The 13730-nt window shown below is 40.5% G+C and overlaps 1 protein-coding gene across 5 annotated transcripts in view; it reads left to right on the top strand.

Moving 5' to 3' along the window:
- GRIP1 (glutamate receptor interacting protein 1) overlaps positions 1 to 12304 on the top strand; it is a 235898-nt gene extending 223594 nt beyond the window's left edge. For 3 of the 5 annotated variants that reach the window (XM_075705806.1, XM_075705797.1, XM_075705788.1), the window contains 5 exons: positions 650 to 761; positions 907 to 951; positions 3406 to 3639; positions 10835 to 10981; positions 12068 to 12304. In XM_075705806.1, the coding sequence (XP_075561921.1) occupies positions 650 to 761; positions 907 to 951; positions 3406 to 3639; positions 10835 to 10981; positions 12068 to 12304 (775 nt within the window). The remainder of the gene's footprint in view (positions 1 to 649; positions 762 to 906; positions 952 to 3405; positions 3640 to 10834; positions 10982 to 12067) is intronic. The other 2 variants (XM_075705821.1, XM_075705814.1) reach the window with 1 other exon arrangement.
- Positions 12305 to 13730: the final 1426 nt, after the last annotated feature.

The raw sequence follows: 13730 nt of genomic DNA, 5'->3' as shown, positions 1-13730 counted from the left end.
TTAGGCTTTGGTGCGTTTATGAAACACCAGAGACCTAAGTCTCCATGAAAGACAGTTGCATCCCTGAAAGTTTCTCTGTGTTTGTGTATGAAATGAGTGGAGCAGTTTATATGATGACAGTCAGGTGGGCTTAAATTGATAATGATAAATGCAGCTTAGGCTGAAGGAATGAGGTAAAAAGCACCACCATCCCTCTTTTGCAAAATGTTGTTTGCAAAAATGAGGGCTCTTTTCATATTCCCTGGAAGAAGCCTGTGAGGTTGAAAGGTTTTATGGCAAATATTTGTTGCACGGAGCAGCTCTGCACACAGCTACTGGTTGATTCATTAATTTTCATGGGAGGTCCCAGTTTCAATCCAGTAAAAATGTGTGTTGAATTGTTCTTGGAATCCATTTATCTCCTTACTGAATAACTCGCTGCTCAGATCCTGCCAGCTGCTAGCAACTGCCAGGTTATGAGAAGACTTGTCTGTCATGTGCTCTGCATGCTCATCCAGCCTCTCCTGAACAGCGACTCTTCCCCACTCCTGCCTACCTACCGTAACGTTCTGTCATTCGAGTTGCAATCTGTGGCAAGGCACTTGTGTAAAATATATTTTTCGAGGGAAAAAAAGTCCACATTTTTTTTAACCTCTCATTGTAAATCTAGCTTCGCAGGTACCCATGATAACACCGAGGCTGACCAGGAGGAAAATTTCTGGTCTCAGGCTCTGGAGGATTTAGAGACCTGTGGCCAGTCAGGAATTCTGAGGGAACTAGAGGTAGAACAATCTTAACCTTTCTTTCCAATTATAGAGAAATATAATGGTTTTGGTTTGGTTTACATTCATTTTATTTTCTCCTTTTTTTCTTTTAAGTTGCACTAATCACACCAATTCATTTAAAAGCTTTAACCCCTCTCCACAGGACAAGGCTGACAGGCGTCTGTGTTTGAGAAACATGACTCTCTTGGTACCTACCCTTTACCTTTATATTTTCGCTTGTGCAGCTGCCTCCCCCGCCCCTAACCAGAGCTGTTTTCTTTTGTACAATGCAACCAAAATTCTACAAACATGTTCACCCCAGAGCTTTTGACTTGCAGCTTCTGCTGTGCATAACCATTGGTGCTGTCTGCACAGGCAGCAAATGGCGCAGAACTTCCTAAGTGGGCATAACCTTCCTGCAGCAACGCATCCCATTCTCTGACAGACGCTTTATGCAGCTTTTCTTAGCATGTTGTAGGTTGCCTTTTAAATTGAAACAATTTGATTAAGATGAACATAAAAGAAAATCAGCTTTTCAAAATATTTACCTATAATCTTACCACTCTGCAAAAAAAAGCTGCCAATGTGAGAAATGTTCGTTACACAGCAATTTCTTCACTATGTAAAAAATTTTCACATTTCATCCTGAAGATAATTGCAAATCTAACCATGCTTTGTGTTAGATTGTGAAGGGGGGTAGAGGGGGAAGGGAATAGAGACAGAGTAACTTTGAGTCTTTATTTTTCTAGTCACCTTTTCTTTAAGTTGTCTAATCAGAACAATTAAGATTATACTGCCACTTAAAGCTGCGGAATGAAAGGTCCTAAAATATTTTCTTTTATGTTCTTTTAAATTCCTGGAGCTGCAAAACTGGCAGAATCTCATTTTCATTTTTACGTTACATAAAGTCCTTTAGCAGCCAGGAGGAATGTGAATGGCATAACTGGGTGAAAGTTTTTCCGTTCAGATTAATTTACTTCCTCAGATTATGGCTTTTGTGTTGCATGTGTGGGTAGCAAAATGTGATTCTCATGTATTTGTTATTGCAAACCAGAGAAATGTAGGAGAAAATGTTACACTGGTTTAATTCCGTAGTTAGATATGGTTCAGTACCACAGGCTTCTCTTGCAATTTTCAATATTCAGAGCACAATGAAAGGATATGGAAATAGATAATTCCGAAATGGAAATAGATCATTCATGCTCACCAGAATTCAGTTACGTCAGCACGCTGAATTTTCTTCACCCCTTCACAAAAGTGAAATTCAGAACTGTAGATGCTGTCTCATTTATAGCATTGCCTTGTTGCACAATGCCCAGCTCTGAAAGGAAAGCAAGACTCAATATGATAGGATGCTAAGAATGGTGATGCCTGTTTTATGAAGTGCCATTGTGTAGTCCAAGGACTCCTTACCGTTTTTCATTTCAAGGTCTTCAGCCAAAGAGCAAAGAAAACTGTTGTTTGCCAAGTCCTCTGGATGCTTTTGCTCCATCAGGGAGTAATATCAGTCATTACTGAGCACAAGAGAGACTGTTAAGGCTACAATGCATTATCTTGTAGTGAAAGTAGTGCTGGAGCTGGAAGAAAGAAGGGTAACAGACATGCTCACCAGAGTCAGAAGCAAACGTTTATTTGCCGGTTCTCCCCTTATTTCCGCGCCCCCCCCCCCCCCCCCCCCCCCCATTTTTACTTCTCATTTTCAAGCAGGCTGCCTGCATCCTGTCCCAGAGTTTAGGTTATGACCTTTTAGTTTCCCTTTTCACTTATCCATCGGCACCAGGGAGAATAAATAGGAAATTCAGCGTACCCTATCCCAGCAGTGGCACCTCTGTACGGTGGCTGCGCCAAAGAGCATTTGCCTCCTGTTCCCCAGAGCAGAAAGTCTTTCACAAGGGAGGAGGCTCCTTGCAGTGCACGTCGTGTCAGTCCGTTCCACCCACTGGATGAGATGACTGCCATCACCTTCTTTCAATATTTCACCCTCCGTGTATTCTTGTGTCTAACGTAAAAGGCTAGCTTTTCCTGAGATTAAAACCAGCATTGAGACAGGGGCTTGTGTCTCTGAAGTATTAGTGCTAAGCTAAGGCAGTTACTCTTGCAATATGCATGTTATGCAGAGTTTCTTTCCAGGCAGTGAGCTTACCTGCACTGAGCTCTCCCCGGCCTGCGATGGTATCCGGGCACACTCTGCCAGTGCTGACTCTGGAGCTGCCTACATATTCTGCTGACTCACATTTTTTTACCTTGCACACACAGTCTGAATTGCAAATGCCTTCCTATAGTTCCGATTCCAACAAATGCAATTATGCCACGACTTAAATATCATTTTATTTACATGTAAAATATTTTTAAAATAAGCGATTATACTACAAACTCTTCAGTCTGCCAGGGGACTAGCTTACAAGCAAGTTCTAGTGCTCAGTATTTTAGTTTGAAATGCCATCTGAAAACTTTTGCCCATAGGGTTTTGTTACTGTTGTTGTGTTTTGTTGTGGTCCTTTATTTTATAGTGACTTGCAAGCAGATTGAACATCTATCCTCTTGCCTTTTGCTGTGCCCTGAGTGATTGTGTTTTAACAAAGAATAGAGATGTTTTTCCTACTGCTATGAATTAACCACTTGCTTAACCCACATTCTGTTAACCTGTTCATTAATGCTCTAGGCCACAATTATGTCAGGAAGTACAATGAGTTTGAATCACGAAAACCCACAACCTCGTAGCCAGCTGGGAAGACAAGCCAGCTTCCAGGAGAGAAGTACTGTAAGGCCACATTACAGTCAAGCTACTCGTAGCAACACATTGCCGTCAGATGTGGGGAGAAAGTCCATGGTTCTGAGAAAAATTAAGCAAGAAATGAAAGAAATCATGTCACCAACTCCTGTGGAGTTACACAAGGTCTGTAATTTTCTTCTGACAGCTTTGAAATAATGTATTCAGCATAGGGAATCTAATTATATGGCAATACAGTAAGCACTTTTTATAATGACTCCACAGATGTAATTTGGGGGCCATGCATATTAGTTCTTACAAACACATTAATGATATATCCTTGTGGGGAAAACAAACAAATAAGATGCATCCTTGTCTACTATTTCGTTTTACAATAAATCCTCAAAAGGGACTGCTCTTTTGCAAGGATGATCCACTGGTAATTTGAATTGACAATACCAATAACTCATCTCTGCAAAATGTGTTCATTAAGAACGCAAAGTTTAATTTCTAGAAGATACGTTTCTTTAGGAAATTACTCAGGAGGGTTTGGGGCTCCCATTGGTCCTTTTTCAAATTAACACTCATTTTGAATCAAATACATAAGGCTCGATGTACATAATATAGAATGTTATTTCAGGTTAGCTATTGCTTCTCTTCTCTTTGTAATTCCTTTGCTCTAAAAAGGATAAATAATCTTCAGTCTGTGCAACTTTTCACTGCTCAAGACTGTTGAAATCCCCTGGTGATATGAAGGTGGCTCTGCACCCCAAGGAAGTACTGGATAAAGTATCTTTAGACGTGCAGAGCAAACACCCTACCTGCTTCAGTCTCAAGTCCTGTGAGGCAGTAACAGCAACCAGTTTCCCAAACTTTGGGGGACATTATAGTGCTTGATGGGAAAGAGCCTCCCATCTCCTGCACCCATCATCCTCTTAAAGGTCTGAGATCTTCCCAGAGAGGAGGCAGAAGCATGGAGAAATTTCGTTAAGACATCGTCGTTCTCAAGAGAGTTGGTTTGGTTTCTAGTCCCTGTGGGTTTAACCAAGTTTAGTTTGTAGTTCAGTGAGGTAAGGGCTCACTGAGTATGGGCTAAATGAATATTTCTAGAAGGAGAGTGGATCTTATATATGGAAAATTAATCCATTGCCAGCGTAAACGATCAATAGGATGTGTTGTGATAGTTTTAAGCTATTCATATTTTCAGCTGCATGTGAAGTGATTAACGGAGTTAGTTCTGTGCTCCGTTTTCCTGAGTGGCAAGTAAATGTGACATATAAAACAAAACTATGCCAGTAGGCATTTCATGGTGTGCTCGCATTCGGCAAAGGCACAGTTTTCTCCTGTGGATTATAAAACCAGCCTTTCATGATGGATAAAATAAATCCTTTCCTGGAAAGGAGGAGTCAGATTTCTATTAATGAGTCAGTATTCTGTGGTAGCTGCTAGTTCTTAGACTCCTGGGCAGTAAAAAATACCCTGTCCTTGAGCTTTCTCTAACTTCAGTTGTCTATTTTTTAAGATTGCTGTGACCTTCCATTTTAGTAATTTCCAGGTTTTGTTCAGACAATATACCCACTTTTCCACTGTCTACTGAAGTGATGCTGAGTTTGCTTATACTGGCTATTCTGTCATCCAGAAAAGAATAATTTCCTTTCTAAAAATCTAAAAGGTGAACCTGCACCAAGGATTTTCCAAATCCTTACAGTCATTTAAGACAAACAGAAACCAGTGACTGGATCTTATGGTCTGATTCACCGAAGCAGGCTGGGCTTGTACCCCTGTGATCACACATGCAGGTTAACCCAAGCATCCTGGGCTGCTTTTGTATTCATGCCCATCTTAGCAAGTTCTTATTTGTTAGTTTTCCTGGTTCTTGTGTAGCAATGTGCCTGTTACTTTCTTGCTCCTCCTTCATCTTTGTATTAGACCTCTAGTTTAACACTAATAACCTGTTCAGTTGTTCTTTCTCATGGACAGCTTGTCCAATGATCGTTTTCCATAAGAGCTGCAATGCCACAGGAATGACTTCATTTCGCTGTCAGAGAAATGCCTTGATTTAAGTATTTTTCATAACAGCTCTTACTGGCAAATGTGGTCTGCCCTCTGCAGGCAAATGTCTTAATCAGCTGGGCCACTGATGGGACAACCAGTGAAATAAGAACTCTTTTGGAAAACTGTGATGGTATAAACAGTCTTTGAAATATACGCTAAGACATAGCTTGCCTAAGACTTACCTCAGCAAGACGTTCAAGCATGTACTTGACTGCAGGCTGCTGAGCTTTCTCAGTTTCTTCAGCAGGACAGGTCAGGTGCCTGTTTACTGCCTCAGTGCGATGAGTCTGCATGCCTGTTGAGTCAGGGCCCATGTGCCCTGTAGATCAGAGTTCATACCTTAAGTTTGACTGCAGAAAACGGGCCATCGAAGGGCGATGTTCCACTGGTTTTTCAGAATCTGATTGTGAAAATTCAGAATCTGATTGTGAAAGACCAAGAATATATGATTCTACCAAAGAAAAAGCCACACATAAAAATGAAATGCATCAATAGCCAGTCCGACTGTACAGGGTAAGAGAGAGTAAGACTGGATTAAAACTGCTCAGGCTACAAACACAAATGAGTAAGTCTAATGGAACAGGATGGTGAGCAGATGACATTGCTAGCTTGTCCTTCCCAGATGTGCACCTGTCAGAAAGGTAACATGGCCCTGAGGATTATGTCACTGAATGCTGCAAACTTTGCAGCAAGTTAACCTGAATTCTTCACTGCTCTTTCTTATTTCACTGCATCACATTCACCAAAGGTGTACTTGAACTGTCTTTGTCCCGAGGAAGCTACGATTGAGATAAGTGTCGTACGAATCTGTTCAAACATTTGTTCTAGATGGCTTAATAAGTAACATTTAACTTAACTGGATAGCATATTGCTATATCAGTACCTAAATTTAATTAATGCCTTTAATGTATTTTATCTACCTAGGTAAGCGTATAGATTAATATTTTTCTAAAAATCATAGCAGACCATTTTTATAAGTTTCATAGAGCATGCATTCCTCTGAGAGCAAAAATATGCACTAGACTTCAGATAATTTTTCAATATTATTATTGCAAGTAGTCATTAACCTAAAATTACAGTCGGTTAAAATACCTCAATAGTTGATCTGTGCAAGATGTATGAATTTAAATTAAGCATTTTCCCACAGATTTGAGAGTGAGGGGAGGCATAGAAACAGACTCAAAACTTGTAAGCCTCTGTTTAAAATGTGTAACTGTTTAATTGCTTATGAAATATGAATTAAATTTCCATTTCAGCTTTCTTTTTCCCTTAGGCTCCTGATGTAAATTTAAAAGTCTAACAAATTGCCCATAATGGAGATTTTGCTATTGAGATCAAACCTTCCAAACAGTTGTGATCAGAAGTACAGATAAAACAGCATGCTTTAGGTGTTGCATGAATTGCCTGCAATCTCATACCCTTCAGACAGGGCTGCGCTACTGACAAGTGAAGATGAGAAACCTGTGTGGTAAGGCTTTGCCCATACCCATTATTAAAAAAAAAATCTGGGTATTTCAGATAGCAGGGTTTTTACTCTGAGATTCCCTTTTAAGAATATATGCTGCCCTAAAAAGAAGTAGCCCATAAGAAAAGAAAGTTCTCTGCAGATGGCTTGCACCTAAAAAATGTGACAGCTGTCAAACATACAACCAAGTTAGATCACAGCCTCATCCCTTAAGTGGATAAGTGTGAGTTTCTTTTATTTCCAAGCTCCTGTTAAATAAACCAAAAGTCAAAAGAAGATAGCCATAAGGAAAACAGTTTTTTAAAATCTTTTATGATTTGTAGATCTGAAGAACCAGAGATACGAGAAAATATACATAAAAGTTCTGCTTGCAGGGTAGTGAGTAATTACGTTCTGGAGTGCTCAGTCCATATAAACCAGGCAAGTCCAACCTGAACAACTACGGGGGCAATAAAAGATTTTGATCATTCTCAAGTTCTGCTTCCCTTCGTGCCCCACTATTGCAGTACTTCCCCCTGTTCTGCAAACGCAGTTTCTTACCTCCACAGCAAAACTCCACTTTCATGTCCCTTACCACTTGCAATGCTCCATTTTTTGACTCACAAGCTGGGCATGAAGTAGCATGTAGATAGATGCAAGATCAGGTGAGCCTATGTGGAATAGCACTTCCTTAGATCCCTGGAACAGGATTTGTATGTATTTTGTTTGCTAATACACCACTCACTAAAAATAGGAAAAAAGCAACACTGTCCTAGACCATACAAATGGTACCACCACCTGTAGTATATGCAGAATTATTCTCTACTCTAGCTTGGCTTTGATAAGGTCTTGACTGCAATAGAGTGTCCCGTTTGGGGTCTGAAAATGAAAAACGGAGGCTAACCTACTGCAGAGAGTCCAGAGAAAAACAATCCTTGTTTCACATCACTGCAGAGAAGGAGAGAATAAAGTGATCTTGTTCTCTGTGGATAGCAGCAGCCTTAACTGTCAGCAAGGGCAATTCAGTTCAGACCTAAGAAAAACATCTGAAGCACTGGAAGGGATGACTTTAATAGACTGTGGAGTCTCCATCGCTGGAGATTTTAAAAACCAGGACAGATAAATGTCTCTCAGAAATGGGTGAGATGCAGTTGATCCTACGTTAGGGCAAGAACACAGTCTAGATGACTTCAGAGAGCCCCATTTCATATGTTTTTGTAGTTCATCTGAGGCGGGATCCAGCTCCACCTAACTCCAGTGCCCTGTAGGAAGAGGAAGGGGGAAAGAAAAAGTGGAAAGGGCAAGTTCCTTTTAAAAATTGTGCCATCTGTGCTAGAACAGCACCTAGTATTTTAAGTGAGTCTTCTCCTCTTAGGTACTGTATCACATTTTTACATTTACTTTTCAAGGCTTCTTTAAGAAGCGGTGAACATGAAGCACTCCTATCCTTTGTGACAGTGTGGGAAAAAGTTACCATCTCCTGTGAGGAGAATTTGTGTCTTTGTCCAGTGCTAATTATTTTTCATTCTTGCCAGAAAATGCACACAAATCTGTCAATAAAATGTATCTCCCTCCTTTATTTTTTTTGGTCTTGTAGAATGGTCTTGCAGCACCTCCATAGCAGCTTCAAACATACTTCAGATCAAAGCCATGTTAGACATGCTATTATATCACAAACAAAAGCCTCTATCGATAAAAAATTATTAGAAGTTTCCCAGACTCCTGCTGGTACAGCAGCTGTTGATACAAATTAAAGTCATTCTGTGATGAATTATTTTGAATTTGCGGATAGGTTTTTCAGTAGCTGAAATGCTCATTGACTTCTAAAATTCACGCTGAGATGGAGGAAGTATGACTGGTTCAGCAAGAAGTTACTTTGGGGGGAGATGGGAGAAAAGGTGGCAAAGACCTTAAACACAGCAGCCACTGGGAAGTTTAAAATGACAGCTCATACCCAAAAAAGTCACTGGAAGGGAGAAAGTCTTCAGTTTAGTTAACGGGACTTTAGGTGTGGCTTTCTGCTTTGCTGTGCTGTACAGCAGAAAAACAAGGGAAGAGGAAGAGGAGGACCTGGTGTAAAGTAAGGGATGAATACTGGGGGGGGGTGTTAGTGCTTACCACGGCATGAGAGAGGGAGATGTTTTCACAGCAGCCCAGCGATGCCCTGTCCACGTCTACAGATGAAATGGTGCCAGGGCTGCAGCAGCTGGCGTTGTAGCCAACCTCTCTCAGCTGTTGCCCAGGATAGCTACCAACCTTACCAGTGAGTCTATTCCCATTCTGATTAAAGCACTGCTGATACACCACTAAAGCTAAGTAAATTCAAGAAAACTGCAGAGAGCAGGAAAAAAAAAACCCCACACGCGACTATCTGTGCTCTTTGTTGATCTGACCAAATCCTTCACTCCTGTTTTGAGACAACCTTGTCTGTTCTTGCTTACCTTTTCACAACGGCAGTTAAGGCAGGATCTCACAAGCTTTCTGAAGGCAGCACCAGCCGGTGCTGTGCCGCAGCACTGCTGTGTCTTGGCATTCTTCTATGAAATACTGACCGAGTCCTCAGCAGCCCGATCTGAATTCGGTCTTGGTCCTGCCTTAAGCAGGAGATTGGGCCAGAGACTTCCCCAAGTCCCCTCCAGTTTGAAGGATTCTGTGACTCAGAAACACCAAAAAGGAATTCGGTGGCTGGCACACACAAGGGTGCAGCACATGGCGCATTACTGTTACCCAGCCATTATAAAAATTACAGAGTACTCTTAATGTTTTTGTTTTATCAGCCGCGGTACGTTTTGAATCAGTATTTGGAAACCAAGTGAAAAAAAACCTATAGCAGTAAAAGCCCAGTTTTGACTGTGTGGCTGTATCTGCACACACATTTTGTGCCAGCATCAGTGTGTCAGTCAGTTGTCAGACCACTGACTCGCACAATTTTCTTGTATAGGTCTGCACTCACGTGACAGAGAAGCAAGGGGGAAAAAAACCCAAACCCCACAGAAATAAAAAAAAAAAAACCACCAACCACCTAAGCATACCACATACCTATGAAAAATTCTGAATACTTTATCATCAAGTAACTGAATTCACAAAAACTACCTGCGAGGACTTGATCTCTGAACACCTGAAAAACCTTCCCCTAACAGTTTTATTAACTTCCATTTCCTGCTTTTGAATGACCGTCTCTTGCCTATGTGACTGTAAGAACACTGCCTGCAAGCCCTTTCTGAAGGAGCCTTATTCATATTCTCGTAAAAGATTGCATTGTAACTCTCATACTGAGCACTTTTGAGATTAAGCCTTATAGGGTGGACCATTGCCTGGCCGAAACCAAGCTGGCTAGGGCTTACGGTGCTGGGGGCGGGGGGCGTTTATGCCCTGTGGAAGTTTTGGAAGACACAACACCGACTGGTTGGTTGCGGCCAGGTCTTCAGCTCTGAAGCAAAACTAAACTTAATTGGATAACCAGTTGGCTGCTTGTACTCAGATCCTGGCAACTAGAGAACAAGGTAGGAAAAAGCTAAGACTCAAAAAAAAACCACCACAAAAGGTGGGATAAAACCCCACAAATTTCCAGTTGACAAGCAGAAGTGAAAAGGGCTGCTCATTACTGAAGAATAAGGAGGCTTCTGAGAATACTAATGTAATGTCAAAATGGGGACAGCCCTCATATAATACTGTAAGTACCAAATAGTAGGTAAGTGAGCTCTCTCATGTGGAGAAAAAGGAAAAAACAAAACAAAACAAAACCCCACCCAAAACAGGCTAGGAAGAAAGCCTGCCTAGTGCTTGTAGAGATGTGGACAAACTTTTTTTTTCTTTTTTCTTTTTTTTTTTTCTTTTTTTTTTTTTTCTTTTCCTTCTTATCATGTCAAATCACCTCCACAGGTAACTTTGTACAAGGACTCTGATGGAGAAGACTTTGGGTTCAGTGTCTCAGATGGTTTATTGGAAAAAGGAGTGTATGTTAAAAATATTCGACCAGCTGGCCCTGGCGATCTGGGAGGTTTAAAACCATACGACAGACTTTTACAGGTAATGTTTCTGGCACCGCACAGGTTTGGCATGAAGGGACAGATTACTTTGTAAAAAGATTTTTACATGCAGATTACTTTGTAAAAAAGATTTGTGAGCACACTGCAGGGTGTTTGGGTAGCTGTGCACACAGACCTGATTGTAAAATTGCATAAAGTGTTTACACCACTTACTTTGAACAACTTACTATCTACATTGCTTATGATATTTTAAATTATGAGCAGTACTGTTCCACTTCTGCTGGGAAAGGATATGTGTAGGGGGACGGGAAGAAGGACAAATGACTGTCATTGCTCTGTGCCACGGGCCATGTAAATCACTGAGACCCTCAGTAAAAGGCAGCACTTCATGGTGACTTGGGCTTTTATGCAGTGGCACTAAGGCTAGATTTTTCTGTAAAATCATATTTAAAGAAATAAATTCTTTCAGAATGTTAGGTATTATTTCAGAACTCTAAAGGAGACATACAAATGCTCACTGGAAAGCTGGAATTTCCTAAGGCATTTCCAGACAAAAGTCCCATTTAATGTGCTTTGTAATTTTTGCTGTTCGTGATACAGACTTGAGAATTGTTTCTGTGCTTAATCCAAGTTGTTGATCGCCATAGTTGTAATTCTCACTGAACGCCACACTTCCCACAGTGCCAAGTTGGATCGTGGTGGAAAAACTAAATTTTTTTGTCAACTAGCCCAATAAAATTCTTGATATATTAATTAAAACTAGAGAAGACTTGAACTGAATTGAAATTTTACATGTGATCTATTGCATTTGAATTAATGAACACCCTGAAAGACAGAATAACTGTGTGCTGTTAAATGTAATTTATGGAGTGGGCATGGTGACAGCTGCCAACAGCTATCACCAGTGCAAATATGCCCACTTTAGCCACATTCCATTAAAGGGTGAGTAGAAAACTTAACTGGTGAATTCAGACCAGACGCCAGGGTTAAATAGTCTTGTACTGGGCAATTCTCTACGTGGAATATTTAAATCGGGTTCCATAGTCTCAAGGATAAATCTGTTTCTCTTGTGATCTCATTTCTTCTCCCTAAAATGGTAACAAAAATCAATCTTCTGATCATTCAGGTAAACCACGTTCGCACCAGAGACTTTGACTGCTGTCTCGTTGTGCCCCTCATCGCAGAATCCGGCAATAAGCTGGAACTGGTTATTAGCAGGAACCCGCTGGCATCTCAGAAAGGAAGCTTAGAACAACCGACTTCAGTGAGCGGGGAGTGGAGCGATCAGAGTAACGCCTTCCTTCAGCAGAGTGGACACACCAATGTCCATAAAGAGACACGGGATCCCACTAATACATTATAGCAGAAAACCATTGTAGTGGGACATTCAGTAACGAAAGACAATTATGGTGCTAAATCCCTGTAAGATTTCTCTGAGATTGAGGCTCAGATGCTGTATAGCACTAAAAAAGCACAGGAGGTCAGTCTGTCTGTCTCAAGGCTTGTATTAATTCACGGTTACTTTTGAAAAAGTTTAAGTCTTCATTAAGTCAAGTCATTCCATTCTAAACAATCTGGCATTAGCAACAGTACAAAAAAATCATAAGGGCCTTTTCCCCCACTCCCCAAATAAGAAACTGGGGAGATGTTTTAAACATGATTTAAATGTTCCTCTCCCTTCAGCAGCAGCTGCTGTTTGAGGGAGAAGCACGGAGTTAACCTCTGCTAACAGTGGTGTTCAGGTTACATGGCTTTTAAAAACATTTTATCAGAAAGGTGCTGCCTGATGGACAAGGAAGAGTGGTATGCTGCACTGGGTTTTCTTGTTAAATGGCTACATCTGTGATTTTGGGGACCTTTATTCTGCTAGCAAGAAGGGTGCACTCTTCAGCCAAAGCATGGTTTAGATATTTTAACAAAATGCTTGTAGGAAGCTGCAGTATGCGGTGAACATTACTTCCCCACTTTGGTAAATGTTCTTAAAACGTATGCTATTCCCTATGCAATGAAATATTTAACAGTATGTCTTGCAATCTGTGGGGATTTTTAAGCAGAGACTTTTTTAGTGAGATAAAACCTCTGAAGGAGGATTACTGACAAGAGTAAAACTGAAATGAGTTCAGACAAATTAAAAAGGTTTCGAAAGAAAATGGCTTTTTTTAAACTAAGTCAGCGGAAGATTGATACAAAAGCTCTTCAATGATCCATAAACTTGTACTGTCACACATGAGCTTTGTAAGTCAAACGATTTCTTGAAGGGACAAAAGTCCCATTTAATGTGCTTTGTTTTCAGCCTTCTTTATGATAAACATTAGCCCCGCAACAGGTTTTTAGAATTTAAAATTGTAAATATATTTTACAAACACATCACACCAATTCTCTCCTTTCCCCTCAAGCAATAAAATACTGCCAGTTGCTTTATATGCTCACCAGCAGCTGCTTTCGTTTATTCCGGTATTCAAGTTGTTATTGGTAATTCTTGTTATTGGTGAATATAAAGATACTGGATTTGTACATTTGTAGAGTCTCCATATCTAAGCAATCACCTTACAGAGTTGTTTCTGGTCAATTGAAACTGTTTAACTGTATCCCTGTTGCTGTTTCCAAGACATGACCAAGCTCACCTGCCCTGCACACACACACACACGTATCTCTGATTTCTATTTCAGCACTGCCAGAAAAGGTCAGAATGACATTCACTGCTGAATCATGTAAAAAAAAAAAAAAAAAGTTCATGAGTCACTTACTTAAATATGTATTTTTATTTGTAACAAATAAGTATTAAACTG

Source organism: Pelecanus crispus, chromosome 1 (genome assembly GCF_030463565.1).
Source record: "Pelecanus crispus isolate bPelCri1 chromosome 1, bPelCri1.pri, whole genome shotgun sequence".
Lineage (NCBI taxonomy): Eukaryota > Metazoa > Chordata > Aves > Pelecaniformes > Pelecanidae > Pelecanus > Pelecanus crispus.
Note: the sequence above shows the minus strand (reverse complement) of the source record. Positions and strands in the feature narration are given on the sequence as shown.